We start from the raw sequence: 26,609 nt of genomic DNA, 5'->3' as shown, positions 1-26,609 counted from the left end.
TGACAATGACCTTCTGGGCCATGCAGGGGCTACCAGAATTACTGGCTTTCTTTCCAGCTTTATCCTGCAAAGAATTCCAGGCAGCATCTGAATAGGGGGAAATGCATAGATCAGTGAGAACTCATCCCACGGGGTCACCAACGCATCTGTTCCGCATGCGAGTGGATCCCTTGTCCTGGACACAAAGTTGCCTAAATTCATGTTGAATCTGGGTGCTAGAAGATCTACGTCCGGAATCCCCCATCTTTGGCAAATAGCCCAAAAATGTCGGGGTGAAGAGACCATTCCCCCTGCTTGTGACTCAGGAACAGAACATTCCTTTCTGCCCAAGTTAGAATATGGTTCACCTCTTTGCGCTGAGAGACTCTTGGTGCCCCCCTGGTGATTGATATAGGCCACAGCTGTGGCATTGTCAGATTGGATCCTGACAGGACGATCCCGTAACCTGGAAGTCCATGCCTTCAGAGCCAGACGCACTGCCCGAATTTCTAGAATATTGATGGACAAGGTTCTTTCGGCTCTTGACCACTGTCCCTGGACAGTTGTCTTTTCTAGTACTGCTCCCCAGCCTGAAAGGCTGGCATCTGTCGCTACCACTTTCCAGATAACAGGTCTGAAGGATTTTCCTTTCAGCAGATTCTGGGTTAGTAACCACCAACTGAGGCTTTGGGACACCCTTGGGGACAGCCGCAATGGCAAGTTTAAATCTTGAATCAAAATCAGGATACTGTTTTGCAACAGTCTTGAATGGAACTGGGCATAGGGAACCGCTTCGAATGAAGCCACCATCTTTCCTAGCAACCTCATGCAAAGGCGAATGGAGGGATCGCCTTTTGACCTGACCATCCGCACCAGCTTTCTTATGGAGTTGATCTTTGCCTGAGGCAAGAACACCTTTTTCTTGGCTGTGTCTATGATCAAAACCAAGTACTCCAGCTTTTTTATCAGTTTTAAGGAAGATTTCTCTAGGTTGAGAATCCAACCCAAACTTTCCAGGTAACTGGTTGTAATGTGCACGCTTGCTCAGCCACCGACTGGTCTATTAGCAATAGATCATCTAAGTACGCCAAGACTGTTATGCCCTGTGCCCTTAACCTGGCTAGAGGTGGGGCCAGGACTTCTGTAAACACCCGGGGTGCTGTAGCTAGCCTGAAGGGCAAGGCTACAAACTGAAGGTGCTGCTGTTCTACCTCGAACTGCAGAAACCTTTGGTGAGCGGGAAATACAGGAACATGCAGATATGCATCCCTGCTGTCGATAGATGCCAGAAGTTCTCCTTGTAGGATAGAAACCACTGACCTGATCGACTCCATGCGAAATTCAGGAACTGATTTAGATTCTTTGATTCTAGAATGGGTCTGACATCTCCATTCGGTTTTGGTACTGTGAAGAGGTTTGAATAAAACCCCAAACCTTGCTCATCTGTGGGGATCTGAACCATTAATCGGTCTAGTGCCCGAAACAGAGATTGCCTTTTCCCTGGAGCTTTAGGAACGTTTGACCTCAGGAAACGAGACGGTGGAAAGTCCTGAAATCCAGCTTGTACCCCAGAGTTACCGTGGAGATGACCCATCTGACCTGAATTTCCTCTTGCCAGACTTCTAAAAACTGCAGAAGTCTTTCCCCCACCCTGGCAAGGAGGGGGGGGGGGGGGGCGCCTCTTCATGAGGCTTTAGGATTCTGCTTTGCAGGTTTCTGGCTCCAGGACATCTTTTGAGCCTGGGCCTGACCCTGAGGTTTTCCTCTAGAGTCTGACGACGGAGGCCGTCGCCACTGCCTAGAGGCGGAAGCCCCTGGCGCAGGAGAAAGAGCCTGTTTAAATGAAGGGCGTTTATACTTTCTTTTGATTGGCAAAAGTATAATTTTCTCACTAGAAATTGTTTGGCTGTATTTGTCCAAATCATAACCAAATAGCCGATCCCCATGAAAAGGGAACCCAGTCAGGAGCTTTTTATATGGTGCTTCGGCTGACCAATTTTTTAACCACAGGATTCTACGCATGTGTACTAGCATAAGCGTAAGGCGGGACGCCTGGTGAATAGAATCTATGGCAAAACATAATGCTTTTGGTAGTTCGGCCAAATCCTGGGCTTGTTGTGCAGGAACCTCTTTAAGGGCCTGTCTAAATTGGTCCTTTAGGGATTGACAGACGCCTATTGCAGCGACTGCAGAGTAACAGCACCTGCCAAGGAAAAAGCGGATTTTAACAGGAATTCCAACCTTTTAACTGTTGGATCCTTAATTACTGGACAAGTTAGACTTTTATTCACACTGGAAATCGCAGCGTCAATTGCTGGTACCTTCCATTTTTTGGTGAATTTCTCCTCCATGGGATAGAGAACTGAAAATCTCTTTGGAGGAAGAAAATGCTTACCTGGGTGATCCCATTCAGCATAAATAAGCTGTTCTAGTAATGCATGGACAGGAAACGCATGCAACGGCTGTGAATGTTTTAAGGTACCCAAGGAAGAAACCGAGCTTTCAGCAGACTCCGTTAGGGGTAGCATGAAAGTAGAACGAACTATCTCTGTAAGAGATTGTATCAGTAATTTCTCAAATTGCGAGGCTGAAAAATTTTCATCTACCATTATTTCCTCCGCAGAGGAGTCATCGGTTTGTGTTTCCTCCTGATCGCCTAAGGGTAACACCTCATCCTGTGCCCACTGTTCCTAAAGGCAAAGAAACTAAGGTGGGGGAGGGGGATCTAGCACGCTTCCTATCCATTTGAATGGAGGATGCGATTAAAGCCGCTAATCTTCCTTCCAGGCCCTGTAGGGTGGAGGAAAAGACATCTTAAGTCACGTATACAGGGGCTGAGATGTGAGAAGCAGCTGCACCACCAATTTGTTCCAATGGCTCACCCTGGCTTGCCATAATTGGTATTTCAGGTGAGGATGACAGTGTGGAGACACGACTGGAGTTCCTAAAGCCTGAGGGTGAAATCTTTGGTTTTTTGGTCTTTGTGGTACGCATAGTCCTAAGCACAAAAGCAGAGGCACTATTAAACTGCACTACTTGCTGAACATAGTCTTGACAGAATGATGCCACTATTAAGTTCAGTCTAGTGCTGGGAAAAATGTCCTTCCCATATTAGGAATGCCACTTGCAGTCCTTACGTGCCCCACCACTCCTGTGTCATGTGTGCAGCCTGCTTGCTCCTCCTCGCTATCAGCCGAGGAGAGACTGCTCCAGCTGATTCTTAAGTCTGCTTGTTTTTCCGGCTGTCTTCGTGGAAGTTACACGGTGCCGTGTCTAGGCCCCGCCCCCTTCGTAAACCCACCCTCTCCTTTTGTTTTGAAAAATATTCTTGCGTGGGAGGCTTTTGGGTCCGCAGACGCACCACGGGGGGGTGGAGAGGCAGAGCCCATGACACCAGCAAGCAGAGAAAACAACTTTTGGTGCAAATTTCGGGACCTCCGGGGGGGGGGGGGGGGGGGGGGGGTGGTGGTGTTACAAGGGGGGTACACCACTGTTTCCCTAACCCTCTGGTCCCTTCAGGGGGGAGAAAAAAGCATCGGTAGGTCCCTTACCTTGAGAGGAATCCCCCTTTGCAAGACAACAGATTAAGGTATGTGCATATACTCCCTCTAGTGGAGATTTAAGGCATGACAACATTTTTCCCTTAAAGAAGAAATAGGTGGATTTTTTTGTGTCTTCCCTTACCTTATCCCCGCCGCAGGATTTGATGATTTAACAGTCAATCCAACCTTCACCCATCACGGCGGGCTGCGTTTAGCAAACCTTCAAGGACCGGGTCCCTTTTTATCGGGGTTCCACTCCCTTGGACCTGTAAAAGCACCCCGCCAGGAAAAGCTTTTAAGTAATGTAGCATGACCAAAGCCCTGGGTCCCGGGTCCAGCCCTGCAAAGAGAGGCGTTACAGGCAAAACCTCGTGCTTCGTATACGAGGCCCAGGTACCATCCACTTTGGCCTCAGTGGCACTTTGGATGGATCCGGTCTATGGAGGCTATTTAAATCCAGCAAGGATCCCTCCTGAGGCTCTTCAGAGCACATCTTCACTCGTGACCGACACCTTAGACACTGGCGAAAAATCTTAGGTACTCCTGGTAGGAGGAGGAGTTATATAGGGAGTGAACTTCCTGTATTGGGTATACCAGTGTCCATCACCTGAAGGTGCCTATATACCCATTAAGTTAATACTATGGCTCTGTGTCCCATGATGTACGATAAAGAAATTACACCTTCAGTTCCAACACATGGTACAGACATCCCAAAAGCATTCACCCATTAAAGGGTCAGTAGAAAAGTGATACAGTCAACTGCTGACATTATATATCTTGGATACTCCAACAATGAGCACTCTCTGCTGTAGTTTCCAGCATTTGTGTGTTCCAGCATCTTCTGTTGCGTTCCCCCTAATATAAAAGAAGTATAAAATCCAGCAGGTAGAACAGGAGCCGCCCCCCCCCCCCCCCCCATAATGGCCGCAGCAAGTATGCTCAACCACAGATACAATATAAGAAATTTTCAGGTGGTCTAATCTCTAGCTTCTACCAAACACTGTAATCAGTTTGAACACACAAGGCCCAGGTCTAGGACAATAATGTTGCTTTTCAATGGCATCTAACCTACCACAGTACTGTTTTTATTAAAGCTTTATCAAAGTACAAAAATTAGATCATACAAAGAAAACACCACATGTAGAGACAGTACCAAAATCAAAGGTAAAAATGAAAGTGGGTCACAGATCGTTGATATCTATTGCACATATCAAAGTCAAAGAACAAGGAAAAACAACAAAAAAGGAAAATAAATGTAATTGTGACATATAACTATAACTTATAGAAGTATACACCAGGGGTCAAAGTAGAAAACCTAGACATAGGAGGCGTGGGCCCAAAAGAAACTTAGAGTCAGTAATCCCACCCATCTCGGTCAGGTGAGAACAGACGGGGTACCAAATTCAGAGGCGTCCCAAGTCTTCCATATCTTGTTAAACTGGGTTACAGCATCTCCCACCTGACCAGTCATATATTTCATTCTACAGATTTCCAAAATCACCTTCAGAAGTTGGGTCTGCGAAGGGTTGGATAGTGGATAACCAATGTAGAGGAATAGTTCTTTTAGTTGATAGTAAAATAAAGGAGGCCAATTTGTTCAAAGATTTTCCAATACCAGGAAAAGGAAGGCTCATAAGACAATGTAGTGGATCCATCACTTGTTGGATCAGAGACATTACCATAGACCAATGAGGCACAATAATCTCACATTGCCATAAGATAAGGAAATAGGTACCTCTTTCTTTACCACAACGCCAGCATAGAGGGGAGAAGGAACAATCCTGACAATGTAGTATTTCAGGAGTTCTGTACCAGAACATAAGGATTTTATAAGCCGTCTCTCTCTGTGCCACTCATCTGGAAATTTTGGAAGTGGATGTCCATAATTTGTTCCAGCATGGGAGGGAGATGGGGCTTTGAAGAATAGAAGACCATTTACGCATATACGCATGATGATCCACAGAATTTGAAGTGGAGTCATGCAGTAGTTTATAAATAAAAAAGATCAAATGTAACTGATGGGGCCTTGAGCACATATAATTTTAAAGGCGGTGGGTTTGGGTAGTATAATTGAAGGTGAAAGTGTGAAAAGATAATGTTTAATTTGTAAATAGAAATAAAACGTATATGTGGGGATGTGGAATTTAGTCTGGAGGTCCTCAAATGTACGAAACCTGCGGGTGACTGCGTGAACAATTTGGCGCAGTTGAAACAAACCAGCCTCAGCCCAGGATGATACTTGAGGGTAGGATAGGCTATCGGGGGTAATGGGATTAGAGAGTATATTGGACAAAGGAGGACATGGCGAAGAGAGAGAGAACTTAGTAATGAAGGCACGCCAAATCTTCAAAGTAAAGAGCATTGAGGCCAGACTGTAATTTGGTATCTTGAAGTAGAGTAGGGGACGAGAGTAGAGAGCAGGGATGAGCTGGGTATAATGATCCCATTTCAATTTCCGACCATCTATTCGGTGCCGTCACGGCAGACCAAGACAGGACCGATCGAAGGTGGGAGGCGAAATAGTATTAAGAACGTAGTATTAAGAACGTCGGGTGCACCTAAGCCACCACTGCTGTACTAGTACAAAAGAAAAATTAGGATAAATATGTGCATTCCCAGTCTGTTCAAGTAAAATTTAATCAGGGAGGAAACATCTCAAGTGTCAGGTATCCTAAATACTGTCCATAACTTTTCCACTGAGGACAGTTAACCACTTACAGACCCCGCCTGCTGCAGTTTTACATCAGTACTTTGAAGAGGATTATCGTTATGGCAGCAGTTAGCTGCCATAACCCCGGTATCCTCTTCTTAACCCCGGTATCCTCTTCTTCAGCGGACGGTCTGCTTTCCAATAAAAGTGGTCTCTGAGGCGGATTCGGTGCCTCGCCACTTACCGGAGCCGTCGGTAGCAGCGGAGACGATCGGATCCTTCTCCTGGCTTGGTATGGAGACGAGTGAGGGGAAGATGGCCCCCACCCATGTCCATATCATTGCAGGGCAGAAGTGATGTCACAACGTCACTTCCGCCCATAGCTCTTAAAGGGCCATTTTTAAATTTTTTTTTTCAAATGACAAACATTTTTTTTTATTGCATTTTGGTGTAAATATGAAATCTGAGGTCTTTTAACCCCAGATCTCATATTTAAGGGGTCCTGCCATGCTTTTTTTCTATTACAAGGGATGTTTACATTTTAAATAATAGTGTAAAAATAAAAGGTAAAATAACCACTTCAATATAGGGTATTTTCATTCCCGCCCAAACCAATTTTCAGTTTTCAGCGCTGTCGCACTTTGAATGACAATTGCGCAGTTGTGCTATACTGTTATTAAAGTTTTTTTTTTTTTCTTTTTTTTTCCCCACAAATAGAGCTTTCTTTTGGTGGTATTTGATCATCTCTGCGGTTTTTATTTTTTGCGCTATAAACAAAAGACTAGCGACAAGTTTGAAAAAAAACGGAATATTTTTTACTTTTTGCTATAATAAATATCCCAATTTAAAAAAAAAAAAAGTTTTTCCTCAGTTTAGGCCGATATGTATTCTTCTACATATTTTTGATAGAAAAAAAAAAATTAAAAAAAAAAATCGCAATAAACGTATATTTATTGGTTTGCACAAAAGATATAGCTTCTACAATATAGGGGATAGTTTTATGGCATTTTTATTATTTTTTTTTTTTTTTTACTAGTAATTGTGGTGATCTGCAATTTTCATCGTGACTGTGACATTGCAGCGGACAGATCGGACACTTTTGACACCATTTTGGGACAATTCACATTTATACAGCGATCAGTGCTATACAAATGTATCGATTACTGTATAAATGTCACTGGCAGTGAAATGGTTAACACTAGGGGGCGGTGAAGGGGTTAACTCTGTTACCTAGGGAGTGATTCTAACTGTAGGGGGAGGGGACTTACAAGGGGAGAAGACAGATCGGTGTTCCTCTGTACTGGGAACACACCATCGGTCTCCTCTCACCTGACAGGACACGGATCAGTGTCCTGTGACAGATCCACGGTCCTGCTCGGTTAATGGGCAATCGCGGGTGGCCGGCGGACATCGTGGCCGGCGGGCACGCGCATCGGCTCCTGAGCGATGCGGCGGGGGCAGGCGTGCGCCCCCCAGATGGCCGGGAAGCCCAGGACTTCATGTGACGCCCGTGCAGGATGGGAGATCCCTCCTGCGGATGTCGTATGTACATGGGCGGGATGTGAAGTTGTTAAGTGCTCCCCGCCCCACTGAGCTCACGTGCAGAAGCGAACGCATACGTGAGTAGCGGCTGCATATGAAAACGGTGTTCAAACCACACATGTGAGGTATCGCCGCGATCGGTAGAGCGAGAGCAATGATTCTAACCCTAGATCTCCTCTGTAAAACATGCAACTTGTAGAACTTTTTAAACGTCGCCTATGGAGATTTTTAAGGGTAAAAGTTTGTTGCCATTCCACGAGCGGGCTCAATTTTGAAGCGTGACATGTTCGGTATCAATTTACTCAGCGTAACATTATCTTTCACAATATAAAAAAAATTGGGCTAACTTTACTGTTGTCTTATTTTTTAATTAAAAAAAGTGTATTTTTTCCCAAAAAAATATGCTTGTAAGACCGCTGCGCAAATACTGTATGACAGAAAGTATTGCAATGACCGCCATTTTATTCTCTAGGGTGTTAGAAAAAAATATATATATAATGTTTGGGGGTTCTAAGTAATTTTCTAGCAAAAATAAATGGTTTTAACTTGTAAACAACACATCTCAGAAAGAGGCTCGATCCTTAAGTGGTTAATATGTTTACCTAGATTTGACATTTTTTATAATTTTTTTTTCTTTTTCAATCTTTGAATTCATGCAGCGAACATTGGAAAAATCTATAGGAACTGCTACAAATATGGGACATTTAACATTTAAAGGAAAACATCTTACCTGTTGCAACATCACAGGGTGTGCTCTAGTCCTCATGAAATGGATTATCTAAAGATTGGAATACAAACATTAAGAACTTTAAATCTCCTACACTACAGTATGTTAATCATAGGCACTCCAATTTCCCTTGGCTAGTGCAAAACATTGCACTGCCATCAAACTTTGTGATGAACTGGTTTCTATTTACAAGAGGCAAGAATAACTGTCCATGCAGATACCACAGAGTGGTCACCTTTTCTGCCATCCTTAATGGTCACAAACTATTACTCAGACTGCAATTTACAGAGATAATCCTTTGCACCACTTAAACTGACTTGGCTACTACAAGCATTCCAAAGTCTATCAACATTGTGCAAAGAATCCCCTACTAATAAAGTCTCATTTGAATTGTGTGTGTAGCATTGACATAATCTTATCTTGTATGTAATTCTCTACAAACCCCTTGTACACATTTTGCATTTTTTAAGAGACAACAGAAGGTAGAATAGGAGCTGCCAATTCATTTATCACAATCTAAACCAGGGGTAGGCAGCCTTTTGAGCACAGTGTGCCAAATTTTTTTTCAAAGAAATTGAGCGTGCCGATTTTCTAACAAAAAAATGCCACACTCTCAAACACGAAAAGGATTTTTATAAAGTAAATGCTGTAAACCACTTGAGTAGTATTTCAATTTCAGCCCCAATTCATGCACCTTCACACCTGATCACTGTCCCCCTTGCAAATCTGTTTCACCACTGTACCCCCCTACTCATCTGCCCCATCAATATACCCCTTTTCTCATCTTCCCCACCACTGTACCTCCCTGCACATCTGCTCCACCTCCGTATCCCCATGCTCTTCGGTCTCACCTTCTCATCTGTCCTAACACTGAACCCATCTGCCCCACCACTGTAACCCCCTGCTCATCTGTCCCACCAATACACCTCTTTTTGCATCTGCCCCACTGCTCTACCCCCCTGCTTTTCTGTCCCAGCACTGAACCCCCCTGCTCATCTGTCCCACCACTGTAACCCCCTTTTCATCTGGCCAAACATTGAACCCCCCCTGCTCATCTGCCCCTTTACTGTAGCCCCCTGCTCTTCTGTACCACTGCTGAACCCCTTATCTCTTCCACCACTGTACCTCCCTGCACATCTGCCCCACCCCTGTACCCTCCTGCTCTTCTGTACCACCTCTGAACCCCTCCTGCTCATTTTCCCCACCGCTGTATCCTCCTGCTCATCTGCTCCACCGATGTACCCTCTTCTCATCTATGATACGTGTGATATGCAGAGTGATGAAAGGAAGCAGAGATGAGACACCTCTACCTGTCCTGGCACACTCATCCTGTTGATACACCTCTTGCATCCAGCCCACGTGCTTGTATGTGATGTCACATACAGGCATCTGTAATGGATGTGCAATGATGAGCTCAGGGGCATTTTCTGAAAGCAGTGGACCTGTGTGCAGGATCAAAAGTTGGGCCCCCACAGCTGACAGAAAGTGTGGCGCATCGCGCCGCAGCAAAAGTTGGGTGTGGTTTTCATTGTGATGAATACTGGCTGTGGCTTAAAGGGACAAAGAGTGCAGGGGTTCAGTAGTGACGCAAAGGTTCAGGAATAATGTCAACAAAGTTCCCAGAAGCTCAACAGTAATTCCACAAACTGTCACCTGATTTGTGGTTTTCTCAATAACAGTAAAATCCCTTTTTTCTGAGATTGGTAGTAGCAACCTAGCGAGTCAATCTCCTCCTCATGGTGGATGGGGCTAGCAGGACTGTGATTGGCTTTAGCAGTGGTCAATAACAGTCTTCCTCCTGGAAACAAGGACCCCCCCCCCCCCAGCAGAACTGCACCCAATCTCTCCCCCATCACAAAAGCTGACAATCGCAGCTACAGCAAAGCTAGAGAACCAAACAATGTTTCCCATCTTTTACAATGTGTGGGGGCACACTGCCTCCCCCTCAAGTGTGGGTGCAGGTGCGGCGTGGGAAATTCTGAAATTGGAATGCATTAGTGTCTCACTGACACTTCCCTGCACTGTTCTGCTGATGGGGAGGGAGTCGAGTTCTGGCAAAAGAGGCTTTGCGTGCCACTTGCGGCACCCGTGCTGGGGTTGCCTACCCCTGATATAAACTTTACCACCTGTATCCATTATGTTTCATTTACATGCTTTCAGGAATGCCAAGAGGAAAATACAACATTACACATTTGGGGCACATTTGCCAAACATGTTACATTTTTTGAGTATCAATATTTAAGTTCCCAATTGATAATAGGATTTTTTCTATAGCTTACCTGCAAAATCCTTTTCTTGGAGTACATCACGGGACACAGAGCAGCTATAGTAATTACTATCCGGGTTATACACCACCTATAGGTGAATGGACAATGGCACACCCAAAAGACAGGAAGTCCCCCCTCTATATAACCCCTCCCATACAGGAAGTACCTCAGTTTTGTAGCAAGTAATTCCGAAAAGAGGGGAGGGACCTCTGTGTCCCTTGATGTACACCAAGAAAAGGATTTTACAGGTAAGCTGTAGGAAAAATCCTATTTTCTTTATCATACATGATGGAACACAGAGCAGCTATAGTAATTACTATCTGGGATGTCCAAAAGCAATGCCATTGAGGGAAGGGAGACACATCACAGAAACTGCCACCAAAGAAGGATCTACTCTGCTATTTGGAATACCCAGAGGCCAAAGGAAATATCTTCTACGCGATTGACATCGACCTGGTAAAAACCCTGTAGTTGTAAACAAAAGACCAAATACAGGGGGTCCCCGGGTTACGAACAGGATAGGGACTGTAGGTTTGTTCTTAAGTCGAATTTGTTTGTAAGTCGGAACAGTACCTTTTTTAAGTGCAAATCTAGTCTCAGAGACAGGATGTAAACCCAAATCAACAGAGAAAGGCAACCGGATGGCAGGGGTGGCATGGTTAGTTCAAATATGTTTTGTTTCTTTTATTTTTTTACTTTTTAATCACTTTTTTCTATTTGTATTTATTTGTAGCTTGTCGTTTACTTTTTTTTTTATTTTTGTATAATTTTCTTATTTTTAATATTATTTTTCTTATTCTTTACATTTTTTAATTTTTTTTTTTATTTTATTAATTTAATTATTACTGTATTTCTTATTTTAATTTTTTTTATCAATTTTTTTTTCACTTAACTTTATTGCTATCACACAGGAGGAAACAATTCCCTGTGTGATAGCAATTGGAGGTGACAGGTTCTCTTTATTGACCCTGTCACTTCCAAAACAGGAGTCCAGGATCGCAGCTGAGCACAGCTCTCCCCTCTCACTATTTTCATGGCAGCAGCAACAGGAGACAGCAGAGAGGTACACTGTATGGCACAGCAGGGAGATGGATGGTGAGAGCAGCCATCAGAGGCCAGGCAGGCCGGCCGGCCGGGCGGCCGGCCGCGGTGCACCATCGCGGGGCAGCGGCGTAGGAAAGACCGGGGATCGTGGAGGCTTCGTAGGCCGCACAAGGCCTCGGCCACGACGGGCAGTTTCAGCGGCCTGGCAAGCCACCGGACCATACCAGGCCTGTGGATGGGCAGGCAGGAGGACGAAGGGGACCCGCAGCCAAGCCAGGAACGGAGGAAAGGCTCAGGAGAGGAAGATTCGGCCAGCAGTGACGTCATTCGGGCCCCGTTCGTAAGTAGGGGTCGTTCGTAAGTCGGATGTTCGTAAGTCGGGGACCCCCTGTAGTGGTCTTGTACACCTGGGCCACTGACACCCGATGATGGATGGCCCAAGATACTCCCACACCTGGTAGAGAATCTCTCCCCAGAAAAAAATATTTTTTTTGCCATGTAAACCATAGGCATCATTGATAAACTGGCAAATCCACTGCTAAATGTTCGACCTGGATGCTGCCTGCCCTTCCTGGGCTCTTCTGGCAGCCCAAACTAAGATTCCTGACTTGTGCCGACAACTCAAGTAGACCCTGAGCGTCTGAACTACCTCTAGAGTAGAGAAAAATAAGGCAAGACACTGTCCAGATTCAAGTGAAACTAGAAAACACTTTAGGCAATAAAGATAGATGAGGATGCAACATCAGCTTATAATGCGAGACCAAGAATGGCTCCTTGCATGAAAGAGCCGCCAACTCTGACACTCCACTTTGTGAAGTGATAGCAACCAAAGAAGCCACCTAAGATAAAAGGACCAACAGAATCCCCCCGATTTGGTTTAAAAAGTGGCCTCTACAAGGACAGTCAAGATCAATTCAAGTCCCAAGGACACAAGAATGGCCTGACAGGCGGGACTGTCCAAGTTAAGTGCTGTATGAGGTATGAAACAAGCTGTGAGAACCAACGGCCCCTGGAAAAAAATGGATAGGGACAAACTCTGACCCTTAACGGTAGTTAAGGCCAAACTCCTTTCCTCTACAGATTGGAGAAAGAAAAAGAAAATCTCCCACCCACATATTTCTGCGGGTGCTACTTCCTGGCTTCACCTCAGGCAAAAAAAATATTTTCAAGTCCTATACTGAAGGAACCCCTGGAATTGACTGCTTCCTGAGCAAAGATTATTGAGGTAGAGTATTGAGGTGTCTTCAGAAAGCCCAGCACTGGGGCTAGACGCTTTGTGAACTCTCCGTAGCTGTGGCCAACCCAAAAGGGAAGATTCACAAGAAAAAACAGCTTTTCACTGCAATTACAGTAATCTTTGATGAGAATGGAAACAAACTGCCACACGAAGATGTGTGTTTACAGATGATTATGGACCCCAAAATCTACCTCTTGCAGAGGGGTCATCACTGAACAGTCTAGCCTATTTGAAACAGAAGGATGTTCAGCGGCTTGAGATCTTAAGATAGACCTCATGTCCCTATGTGGCTTTGGAACTGCTACCTTTTATTTGTCACACAATAATGAGCTCATAACTTCTGCTCCAAGGGCAAATGCAAGGCAAAAGACTAATGACTCCGTGACAGACCCAGACAGTCCCAAGAGGTGCACTTAACCTACCAGGTTTCTGCCGGCTAAAGATGGAACAAACCTTAGAGACTGCCCTAAGATACTCTCAAAACACAGCAGCCTCAGATGCCTCCCTCACAGAGGTGGGGAAAGCTTACAGCATCTGGTATTCCCAGGCAGTCTCCCATCTATATAACCAGGCTTGATTCTGCTTAGGCTTCGATCAACTGAGATCAGGCATGATCAAGGTGATGCGACCGCAGTCTGATGAAAAATGAATGCGACAGGAAACACTGCAATGCCAAACACCACAGTGGCTCAGATGCATCCAACACCACTGTCCATCAGAAGATGTGGACACCGCCAGATCCCTGAACCTGAGAGCGGTGCCCCTGCTTCCCCCAGCTGCCTCTCTTTTCTGGAACCATTTAACTGGTATAACAGGTAAATAATGCAGCAACTAGAGCTGGGCGATTTTCTAAAAAAAAAAATCTGCGATTTAAAAAAAAAAAAAACTCGATTCATGATTCGAATCGAGTTTTTTTTTTTTTGGACACCGCGCCGGTCCGGAGGAGCTGCGGGCAGGAGTTTTTACGTGAGGCCGCGGCATCCAGCCTCGCGGACTAGGCCGAAGCCACGGCCTCACCTAAAAACTCCTGCCCACAGCTCCTCAGGACCGGCGCGGTGTCAGCGCCAGTCCTGGGGAGCTGCAGGGAGGAGTTTTTAGGCGAGGCCGCGGCTTCGGCCTAGTCCGCGGCGTCCAGCCTCGCGGACTAGGCCGAAGCCGCGGACTCGCCTAAAAACTCCTGCCCGCAGCTCCTCAGGCCCGGCGCGGTGTCAGCGCCAGTCCTGGCGAAAAAAAAAAAATCGATTTGCTGAAATTTTGAATCAATTTGACCTTAAAACTCGATACAAGATTCAAATCGATTTTTTCCCCAGCCATGTATAAACATGCATATTTATGCAACCATGTATCTTTATGCGATCATGTATCATTATGCGATCAAGTATCTTTATGCGATCAAGTATCCTTATGCGATCAAGTATAAACATGCATCTTTATGCAACCATGTATCTTTATGCGATCAAGTATCTTTATGCAACCATGCATCCTTATGTGATCATGTATAAACATGCATCTTTATACAACCATGTATAAACATGCATCTTTATGCAACCATGTATCTTTTTGCGACCATGTATATCTATACAAACATGTCTAAACATGCATCTTTATGCAACCATGTATCTTTATGCGATCATGTATCCTTATGTGATCATGTATAAACATGCATCTTTTTGCAACCATGTACCTTAATGCGATCATGTATCTTTATAAGATCATGTATCTTTATGCGATCAAGTATAAACATGCATCTTTATGCAACCATGTATCCTTATGCGATCGTGTATAACCATGTATAGTTAAGCAAACATGTATAAACATGCATCTTTATGCAACCATGTATCTTTATGTGATCAAGTATAAACATGCATCTTTATGCAACCATGTATCTTTATGCGATTAAGTATCTTTATGCAACCATGTATCCTTATGCGATCATGTATAACCATGTATATTTAAGCAAACATGTATAAACATGCATCTTTATGCAATCAATTATCTTTATGCAACCATGTAAATCTATACAAACATATCTAAACATGCATCTTTATGCAACCATGTATCTTTATGCGACCATGTATCTTTATGCGATTATGTATAGTTAAGCAAACATGTATAAACATGCATCTTTATGCAATCAATTATCTTTATGCGACCATGTAAATCTATACAAACATATCTAAACATGCATCTTTATGCAACCATGTATCTTTATGCGACCATGTATCTTTATGCGATTATGTATATTTAAGCAAACATGTATAAACATGTATCTTTATGCAATCACGTATCTTGATGCGATCATGTATATTTATACAAACATGTCCAAACATGCATCTTTATGCAAACATGAATAACCTTGTATATTTATGTGAATATGTAAAAATATGTATCTTCAGCAACCATGCGTTTCAGCAACCATGAGTTCCAGCTAGTTTGCAAGGAAGCACCTACATAACTGCAATTGGCCCCATACATAGTCCTGCAGGATTTAGCTAAGCACATATGCATTATACTGGAGATACAACTCCTTAAAATGCACCCATGCTCATGTTCTTCCAAACGTGTATATTTAAACATGCATTTAAGCAACAAGTTTGCAAGCACGTATACTACGCTGCACCTGCCTACAGAGCAGTCAAAAACACTTTAAAGTGAACTGCTAACCGTCCAGGGGTGTATCAACTTACAGTTGCACAGTCCCCTCAGATAAGCAGTAAATATGCAGCATATAATCATGACTTGTCTGTCACACAGTTCTCCCATAGTAAGTACTCACACTTTGTTAGTATCCATGGGCTGCTGCCACGTCTCCAGAGGCCTACTGAACCTGTTGCCACATGGCATGGCTGCCCTTCCTGCCTATATAAAAATAAGCCATACTGAGCAAGCCTGTACCCTCTAGTGACTGGAGGAGAAACAGCAGCCCACATGAGTAAGAAGTACACAGCATGATTAAACAGCACACTGCTTCCAGTGGCCACCGGGAGAACAGTCAGTCAGAACTCTTTTTTTTTTTTTAAAGAAACTGCAAACAAATGGAGACTTACCATTCCTGCTGCAGGACTCTGAACATAACAGGAGTCCAATTTCCACCCATCACGGCGAGTTTTGTCATAAAAGACCTTCAGAGACTGGGTCCCCCTCTTAATCTGGGGTCCACTCCCCTGGACCTGTATAGCACCCTGCAGGAAAGCACTCAGAACAAACACTGCACAGGCTTCCATTACGTAGGGTCCAGTGCCTTAAGGCTGCATTACAGGCAAACCTCGAGGAATGTTCTCTCCTTCCAATGAGGCTTGGGTACCATCCATTTTGGCTGACAGCTTTTTCAAATGGATCTGATTAAAGTCTATGATTCTTAATAGAACCATCCAAACAACCAAGTATGCTCTAAGAACACATGTATCACATCAGTGACCACCACCTCTTGCAGACACTGGAGAAAAAACTGAGGTACTTCCTGTATGGGAGGGGTTAGAGGGTGGACTTCCTGTCTTTTGGATGTGCCAGTGTCCATTCACTTATAGGTGGCATATAACCCAGATAGTAATTACTATAGCTGCTCTGTGTCCCGTGATGTACGATAAAGAAAGAATGATTTTGTCTGAGCATTTGGCATCTTATAACCAATTTACTCAACATGTCTATATGGCAGTTGGTATCATTTTTGCACATCCTATCTTTGCCTTTAACATGGTAGTTTACAAAATTATATCTTCTGTACAGATATGAATAATACAGGACGTCATTTATAAACTCTGATCTCCTTAAAGATTTGCCACTTGATATTGTCACTCTGCCGATTCAGGGCAAAGTAACAGTGTCTTTGCAAAGGGGTCAGTCAACCCACTGATACTGACCCCAGTGAGTTTGTGTCTGATGTCATCGCACATGCTGGCAGAACCTGTGGCGGTGCCATCTTTGATTCTGTACATTGTGGTTCTATTTCTGTTATAGAGTTTAGTTTATTTTAATGTGCTACACTATGGGATTTGCCTTTTTTTTCCCTCCTTTGCCTTATATGCCAAAGTTGAAGCCATACTATATCTGGCTGCTGAGTAGTGGAACAGCCAGGCATGGGCGTTGTGTTTGTTTACAATCCTGACATCTTCCATACCAGATTGGGTTACTGCAAGGAGTACATAGTTGTATGACTGCCAGGCATGTGAACACTGGTGGCTTTCACATGGAGCGCGCATTTGTTGGAAGTGGTTCACATTTTGCAACTAATATCTTGAGACTTTTTTCACTTATATTTCATCTCATGGAGTTTATGGTTCACGGACTCTTTATAATTCATTCTATATTTGCAAGGATTTATTTTAAGATCTTTGTCCTTTTCACAGTTTTATATTATTCTTATTTAAAGTGAAATTACACCTAAATTGTGATAAGTATTTAAAGTGATAGCACACCTTATTGTGGTCACATGGTGATTTTGGTGCTTGTTGCAGAAGAAGAAAAAGCAACGGGGAATCCTAGCAAGTTAATATCAGTGGGTCGGGGGCCCTTTGCAAAGTTCCCTTTGCCCTGAACAGGCAAGGTTCCAGTGTCTTTTTAAATGAATTACTGTATTTAAACTTTCTACTTGTTGCTTTGTACATGAAGCACCAACACCTCACTTTTGGCAAGCACAGCCTATAACCCTCCCTCTCCTTTTTTAGGTATCTTGTTCCTGATTTAGTTTAAAATTAAGAGTCGACCCCTCAATTGTACAGGAGGTTTAGAGTAGGTGCCCCCCATCCAGTGGCTTGGGAGCCATATTTGACTCTTCTTTAGCAATAGTCAATATGTGCATGCACATCTTAAATTAAAGTATTATACATTTTGGTCATTTTTTTTATCTCACCTATTTTATTTACTTTTACATTTTTATTTCTATAAATACTTTTGTGTATCCATCTTCTGTAACTATCCTCCAATCTCTAATCTAATCCTCCTGCCAATTAGTTCTCTATCAAAAAAGTACTGTTATTTTTTTTTTTTTTACATAGAAAGCGATTCCCCTGCTATGGGCTCTTTGCCTGTTAGCTACAAGTGGTTAATATAAAATGATCATATGTATATTTATATATTTACGAGGGTTCTTCAAAAAGTTTTGCACTTTTTTGACTCTATGAAATGTAAATAAGTGTGGAAACATTTTGAAAACCCCTTGTATATACTGTATATATTCATACTAATGTCTAGTATGACATGATAGCATGCCTTTAAGTGTATACAATTCAAACCAATTACACCATAATATAAAAAAATGGTGCTACTATTTCATTGACAAAAGAACAAAATGATATAATAATTTGTCTTTGTCTACCTTAAGAACTATGGTTTATCTCTTCTTACCTGCTCAGCAGTGATACCATTTCCAATAGCTTGTTGTACACTTTCTCTAGTGACCTGCGCTACTACCAGGTTAGGAAAACGATATAACATCTCAGAAAAAAGAGCAATGAGGGCGATCTGCAGTTCTGAATCTGAAGATACAGCAAACGTAAAAAATAAAAATAAAAATATAGAAGAAGAAATGCACATTTTAAAATTCTTGATTAACCTTTTGGCTGCTGGTCACATATTTCATGGCTGTTCTCTTAGCTTGTCAGTGAAGTTTAGATCTATTAACCTTCATTCATCCATGCTAAAACACAATCTTGAATTACAGTTGTACCTTGTAATCTATAAATAACTAACTATAATTCTACTCATGCCACATGCTAAGACTAATTTAACTAGCCCTGTAAAGCAAAAATTGCTGTACTTACCTGTTCTGCAGTCGACCCAGTCCAGTCTCCTGCGGCGAGTACTGTGTGCAGGAGAGAACCGACAACAGCTGGTAAATGCCTCGGAAGTGACATCACCCATTGACTTACTATGGGGCTTCCGTTGTCGGTTGCCTCTTCTGCACATGCCTCCAACACAATGAAGCCGCCACTGATAGCTCAGCGTGGGACTGGACTCAAATGACTGCAGAACAGTTAAGTACAGTGATATTTGGCATAGAGTAGGATTAGACTTCCACTTTAATCCAATATCAACCCCCCCCCCCCCCTCGCCAGCCCTTCTGCTTTTTTCTAAAAAAATTTCTTATCTGTGTTTACTTATGCTGACGCAGTCCCCGTTCTACATGTTCCCCCTGTGTGGCCAGAACCTATGGAGTCCCACCTGTGTGCGGGTTCCCATTCTGTACTACAACTGTACGCGCAGCACTCCAAGTACCACACACACAGGCACCACGAGAAGAGCAAAATCTATGCCCCTCTTCGACCTGCAGAAGTAATTGACAGCGGCCATGTGTCCTGCTCATGCTGCCTATGCGTGTGTGTGTATCCCTTTGAAGGCTGCATGTACAGTTGTAGTAAAGAGCGTGAGAGTGTAGGTATGGGGACTCCTACAGGACTACATGGGGTGTGGGTCCGCACAGCCGGGGGACACTTTCGAAAGTCAATTGAAGATTTTTTTTTTTTTAGAAAAAACAGCAAATAAATGTAAGGTATATTATTAGTTTTTCTTAAAACAATTCACTTTAATGTTGCTTTAACTTTATATAATGTTAGTGGCCACGAGTCACCTGATTCATGCAGATCTTACAATTAATCGAATGTCAAACAAGCCCCCGCCAGTTTTTAATTTCTATCTGTCCGCTCGTTGGGGGTGTTTAAACTTTATTTCTCCTAATGACCACTGTCGCTGGAACTGAAAGCTGCCACTGAAACACGAGCAGAGGTAAAGTCTTCTAATGGGCACACTCATAGTGAAAGAGCAGGTTTTCTTAACTTCGGAGAGACTCCTTCTCTCCTCCAGCTGTGTAGGTACATGTTTGGATGGAATACTAACCTAAAGTACATACACAGTATAAAACATGTTACTGCACACATACCTGTATATGCATAGAGTCTGTAGTTAGTCTCTACCACAATAAAACCTTGCTTGTGGCTATCCAGAGTGGTGCCAGATATCCCAGATGCCAGATTAATAGCTAGTCGCGTTGGGTAGTAGCGTCTGGACTTTCTCTATTAATAACATGACATGACATGACATTAATAAATCTGAAGTTGAGGCAGATATAAAAGACACAATTAAAAGAGCTCTGTAATCATTAATATATCCTTAAATACATTTTTTAAATACAAGCAGTATAAGTACCTAAAATCTGAACTGGATTCGACCTATTTTAGTCCCTGTATATTTTGTCATGAAAAATGAACAAAGCATATACTTCTATAGTGTGTACTTGCCTCAATCCAAAGCACCAAGGTGTGATTTCTGTCTGCAGTGGTTCCTCTGCTATCTGCACAAGTCGTTTCTGGCAGGTTGTGCGGACTCCAACAAATCCAGGGGGATGGAGAGGGAACCTCCAGCACACAGCCAGCGATTGACAGCCTCAGCTGTTTAAGTTTCCCTATGGGATTGTGTAGAGGAGTGTATCCATTCCCTCCAGTCATGTCTCAGGTTACACTCAGCTCTCCTCTCTGAGCTGTGAAATGTGAATGACTTTAGATCCCCATCCCCTGCCTCCTAAAGCTCAGAAGTACTTTGTAAATTGTGCAGAAGAGAGTGGTGCAGAAGAGAGTGGTGCAGAAAAACGTGTACAACTAATGTAGGGGGATTGTTTCATTTCTGTATATCACCTGAAGCTAGCCATGTCACCGGGTAAGGGTCTACAACTACTTCAAGCCTTGGCAAATCTAGCAAAATGATTTATGTTAGGCGTTAAAATATTGCAGTCTTCCAAGAGAGCAGTTTGATTCACATGATAATCAGCCTACAGATGACTTTATATGATACAACATAGCTGGCTTTAAATTAATATTTGAATCTATAGTGATTATATAATTCATTTAAAAGAGAAACCGCAGTCTGCTCACATAATTTGTAATAAAAACTTATTTGCCATTCTGAAGCTTCCCTCCAACCACTTTGCATATTATTTTATATATACTGTGATTATGTACTTGCCAAATATGCTGCAGAAATCTCCCTCCACTAAGTCTGACTGCAGCCATTTTAACTGTGGGCAGCTGAGGCTGCTGCCTATTCACTTCCTGGATTTACACAGACACAAAGAGGCACACCTCCAGCTCTGCAGCCCTGCAGCTTTCATTGGCCCGCTTATGACTCATCCCCCCTCCCTTCCTGGCAAACTCTCCCAAGAGTTATAGAGAGAGCTGTGCATGATGTCATAAGCCTAGGCTAATGACCAGACAAGAAACAGTAAGTTGGCTGTATACTGGCAGAAAAAAAAATGTTGTACTATTCAAAGGTAAAACAACAAAGGCAGTAGATTTAATAGATGGAAAGATGAAAAAATGAGTGAAGAGCTGCTTTAAGCACATGGAGGGATAAGTATTTCAGCCAAAAATGAACAGCAACTTTGTGTACATTTTTTGTAAACAGGTTATACATAAATAGTTTTAAAACACAAATTGTTAACCGGAGAATTAAAGAATATATTGTTAGCATATTGATAGATATCATCGGCCTAAAGCCACTATGAATTAAGTTTTCTTACAAAATGGCGATACTAAATGATACAATTTAAACATGTTTTTACTCAAATTAGATCACCAACATTGAAAGTGTAAAATTCAGATGCAAAAACATTCTTATTTTAAATATCAGAAGGAACCGCTTACCTTTCTCTGAAACACTAGTCCAAATTCCCGCAGATGTTGCAGGAAAGTCTGTAAGGAGTCACTCATCCCTTCCACAGAGTAATCCTTTTATTTATAAAGACAAGATCGGAAATTAATAAGGCCTTTCATTATAAATTAATGTCAGTATTGACTGTTTTATATTTTGGCTAGTTTGCCATGCTTTACAATATGTGTTACATCTTATAATACCTTTCCAAGTGTTGAGAAGCTCAGCTGGAACATGAAAGAAAGAATCTCTACGAGATTCATCCCACGTGACTGCAGATGACAAAACAATGGCATTACACACAGGAACAGAGACTAACACTTAATAAAAAGCCGTAACAGACCAGTTCTATAGGTATTTGCAGTTGAGACATGCTTTAAACTCACAGTCCCGGTTTTCCAGGCTACATCTTATGGATCATCCAATAGTTTAGGATGTTCTCTTGGCAAGAGACAAAAAGGGGATGATATCTAGTTTTTCTACTCTCCTTAATGCCCTCCATGACGCCTCTGTGTTGCTATGCAGGGGAAGCTAGAAGAGAGATTTGGGTAACATCAATGGTGAAACTTGGGAGCTTTGTTTATCTTCTGATGCCCTGGTTTCAGTCTCGGCCTCTCAGAAGCTGTCCCATCTATTTTTTCTACATAGGGCCTATAGAACACCTGTTCAGTTACATAAGTGGAGAAATAGGCACACTCCCTTATGTCCAAACTGTGAGCGGGATCATGGTGACCTTCTCCACATGTTCTGGAGGTGCCCCAAACTCCTCCATCACTGGACTGAGGTTTTGGATACAATATCACAAGTGTTTTTTATGTTCAAGATTCCAAGGGACGCCATGGTTTGTTTGCTGGGCGCGCTGAAGGAGGAATCCCTTATCCCAAATGCACATACTGCCATTTTATGCTCATTATATGCCACTCGTAAGTTGATTGCAAGGCATTGGATTGCTCCTCAGGTACCCACCAGGAGATGGGTGGAACAAGTGAATAACATGTTTATATGTGAGAAATTGACATATCAATATAGAAATGTCCCATGCAAATTTTACTCTATGTGGCAACCATGGCTGGATGTTCCGGGACAGTTGGTGGGGGACCAAATTTTCCAGTGTTAGGCTTTATTAGGACCTATGTGGGTCTTGTGCTTGATTATTCAGTTGATGCTCTATATATGAATGTTTTCTTTTCCTCTCTGTTGGAGGAGGTTTTGCATGCCCAGAGTTCTGGACTTTATAATATACTAATAATACAGGATTTATATAGTGCCAACAGTTTGCGCAGTGCTTTACAACATGAGGGCAGACAGTACACTTACAATACAAATCAATACAGGAGGGATCAGAGGGCCCTGCTCGTTAGAGCTTACAATCTAGAAGGGAGGGTCAGGTGGAAACAAAAGGTAATAACTGTGGGGGGGTGAGCTGATGGAGAAAATGAAAATACAGTTGTTAGGTGTGGGTAGGGTAGGCTTCTCTGAAGAGAAGGGTTTTCAGGGATCGTCTAAAAGCTAATAAAGTAGGAGATAAGCGGACAGATTGGCGTAGGGCATTCCATAGGATTGGAGAGGCTTTGGAAAAGTCCTGGAGGCGAGCATGGGAGGAGATGATGAGGGAGCTAGAGGGCAGGAGGTAGAGAACCAGCAAAGAGTACAGTCACGGAGACCAAAGGCGTGGAGTTTTTTGAGGAAGAGGGGGTGGTCAACCGTATCAAAGGCAGCAGAGAAGTCCAGGAGTAGGAGTACAGAATATTGTCGATTGGTTTTGGCCTTTATTAGATCGTTTGTTAGTTTTAGGAGAGCAGTTTCTGTGGAGTGTTGAGGATGAAATCCAGACTGAAGGTGATCAAGAAGGCCATTATCAGCGAGGTGGACGCTCAGTCAGTTGTAGATCTTATTAAGAAATGTTGGGTATATGTGGTCCTGTTGCATTTATACTACCTGTGCAAATGCATACCATGTTGATGCTAAGGGTAATTTCTTATGCAAACTTGGTGCTTGCCTATATTTTGTACCATCATATTATACCTCATTTGCTGTCTGTATAACCCTTGATGTGTATTTTAATGGTTTACACAATTCATATATTTTTTTAAAAAGTAGTAATAGAAGTACAATGTTTGCATAGTACAGGACATCCAAATATGCTTTAAAAGGTGAAAATCAACTTAAAGTGTAAGTTTACCTTATCAGAAAAAATGAAAAAAGGTGAACTAACTGAACTATCCCCCCGTCCCTGCTGCAGGTTCCTCCGTGTGTGATTAGCTTGCACTATCCACGCAGCTGGTGCTGTAGTCCTGGCACTTTAAAGCTAACTTTACCTAGCCTAAAAATTGCCCAAGATAAAAAAAAAAGTCCTGTGGTGCCTGCAAATTCAATCTCTGTGCAACCCTTTGGATCCTAAGCCTAGGGAGTATGCAAAGCCTCAACTTCTCTCTAAGCCATGATTAAAGAATACGTAAACCTAACAATTCATATTCCTGATATATACCTGCTGTACCATGTACTTATATGGAAAAGTATCCTCTTTTGTTTGAATTGCTTCCTTTGTGTGAAATCCCTGGTGTTCATGCTAGTCCCTCAGTTTTCCTAATAAAAACTGACTACTGACTTGTCCTGACAGGCCCCCCGCATAGCCTTTCACTGGGAAGATCAGTGTACTGCTGTTTCTCCTCCCCAGTTTTTATGCAGCTGAGAACAGAGGAAATGTGATCACTTCTAAAAAAGGGAAAAAGGGTATATATAACTTTTTTTATATCTACATACAAATGTTTTGCAATTAATTTCTATTTTAAAGTCAATAGGTTGTTTTACAAGGTGTTGCCTGGTGTAAATTATGTAATTTATCTTGAATAGCATTTGGATGGGCTGCCTTAACCTCCCTGGCGGTTTTCCCGAGTGTGGCTCGGGGTTAAAATTCAGGACCATTAGCGGTAACCCCGATCCACACTCGGGATTACATCGCAGGATCCTGGTGTGGCTTTACTTACCTTGTCCCCGGGATCCTGCGATGTCCCCCGCACTGTCTCGTCCTCCTCCGAAGCCTCTCCGTGCCAGGCTCCGTTCCCTGTGAGCGGCGCGACGCACGGGGGCGGAGCCTGGCGGCAAATTCAAAAAAGTGTAAAATCATAACACATACAGTACTGTAATCTTACAGATTACAGTACTGTATGAAATGATTTCACATCCCTTTTGTCCCCAGTGCTTTGGCCCATGCCCTGCATGCAGTTTTATGTTATATATACTGTTCTTTCTGCCTGGAAACTGGAGATTGTCCATAGCAACCAAAAAGTGTCCCTTTACGTCAAAAGTGGCTTTAGACCAGCTAGAAAACAGCGATAGTAAATTAGAACACTTGCAGAATTGAGCGATAGTGAATCGTGGGGAAATTTATTTTATTATTAATTTTTTTTTTTTTTTTTTAATTATTTATTTTTATTTATTATATTATAATTTATGTTTTTGTGTTTCAAACTTTATCATACACGGGATATCTACTAGACTCTTGTTTGGACAGATTTAAGTGTGTTATTGTTAAGAATTACAGACCTACAATATAAAACGCCAAATTTCCATGCAAAACAATTGTACCGCTTTCAGCACCTAAAATCTGAAATAATCTTACCGCCAGGGAGGTTAATGCAATGCATGTTAATGCCATAAAAATGCATTCACTTGCCATGAAAATGCATTAAAGTGTTCAGAAATGAAAATGTTATATCTTGCAGCTTACAAGTCCTTAGATATGGTGGCTGCATTCATTTTCTTTTATCAGGTTAGGAATGTTTTCAGAAAGTACAGAAAACACTTGTTGACCTGGCCAGAAGTGCAGTGTCCTTATCACTTTTGCTATCTGTTCAGCCTGCAGGAATAAACGTATCTTTCTTTTGCTAATCCCAACAGCATCCATGTAATGGTGATGAACAAAGACATATGTAACCACTTGCCGACCAGCCGCCGCAGTTTTACTGCGGTAGAATGGCACAGCTGTGCGAAACAATGTTATGTATTGTCGCTTCACCCTGTGGCCACTGGGGGCACACGCCGGGAAACACACAGATCCCGGTTCTATGAGGGGAGAAGAGACTGATCATCTGTTCATACAAAGTATGAACAGTGATCTGTCATCTCCCCTAGACAGTCCCCTCCCCCCTTCAGTTAGAACAGAGAGGGAACACAATTAACCCCTTGATCGCCCCCTAGTGTTAACCCCTTCCCTGCCAGTGACATTTTAACAGTAATCAGTGCATTTTTATAGCACTGATCGCTGTATAAATGCCAATGGTCCCAAAAATGTGTCAAAAGTGTCCAATGTGTCCGCCATAATGTCCCAGTCCCAATAAAAATCGCAGAACGCCGCCATTACTAGTAAAAAAACAATAATAATAAAAATGCTATAAATCTATCCCCTATTTTGTAGACGCTATAACTTTTGCACAAACCAATCTATTTTCCCCTTTTTGCGATTTTTATTACCAAAAATATGTAGAAGAATACATATCGGCCTGAACTGAGAAAAAATTTGCTTTTTTTTTAAAAAAAACGGGGATATTTATTATAGCAAAAAGTACAAAATATTTGTTTTTTTTCAAAACTGTCGCTCTTTTTTTGTTTATAGCGCAAAAAATAAAAATTGCAGAGATGATCAAATACCACCAAAGCTCTATTTGTGGGGAAAAAATGACATCAATATTGTTTAGGTGCAGCACCGCGCGATTGTGCAGTTGTCAGTTAAAGCGACGTAGTGCCGAATTGCAAAAAATGGCCTGGTCATTCAGCAGCCAAATCTTCCAGGGCTGAAGCGATTAAAGTCCGGCCAGAGTGACAAAATATGGCTGATTCCATAGATACAGTGGAGGAGTGAGTGTAGCCACCTAGTAATACGAAGTGTAGTATTTACAGGATAACCAGGTGAAAGTAAAAAGGAAAAATAGCCTTAAGGCCAGTTCATATGCAGTCCAGTGCATTTTTTTTCTGCATCAAAAAC

At 42.6% G+C, this 26,609-nt stretch overlaps 1 protein-coding gene across 1 annotated transcript in view; it reads right to left on the bottom strand.

Moving 5' to 3' along the window:
• Window positions 1-26,609, bottom strand: part of GTF2H4 (general transcription factor IIH subunit 4) — a 68,138-nt gene that overhangs the window by 4,408 nt on the left and 37,121 nt on the right. The window contains exons 8-12 of the mRNA XM_073613668.1: window positions 21,829-21,897; window positions 21,619-21,702; window positions 19,863-19,995; window positions 18,332-18,462; window positions 8,444-8,491 (exon numbers count right to left, since the gene is read on the bottom strand). Coding sequence (XP_073469769.1) covers window positions 8,444-8,491; window positions 18,332-18,462; window positions 19,863-19,995; window positions 21,619-21,702; window positions 21,829-21,897 — 465 coding nt within the window. The remainder of the gene's footprint in view (window positions 1-8,443; window positions 8,492-18,331; window positions 18,463-19,862; window positions 19,996-21,618; window positions 21,703-21,828; window positions 21,898-26,609) is intronic.

Source organism: Aquarana catesbeiana, linkage group LG02 (assembly GCF_042186555.1).
Source record: "Aquarana catesbeiana isolate 2022-GZ linkage group LG02, ASM4218655v1, whole genome shotgun sequence".
Taxonomy (NCBI): domain Eukaryota; kingdom Metazoa; phylum Chordata; class Amphibia; order Anura; family Ranidae; genus Aquarana; species Aquarana catesbeiana.
This window is presented reverse-complemented; position numbering and strand designations above follow the sequence as displayed.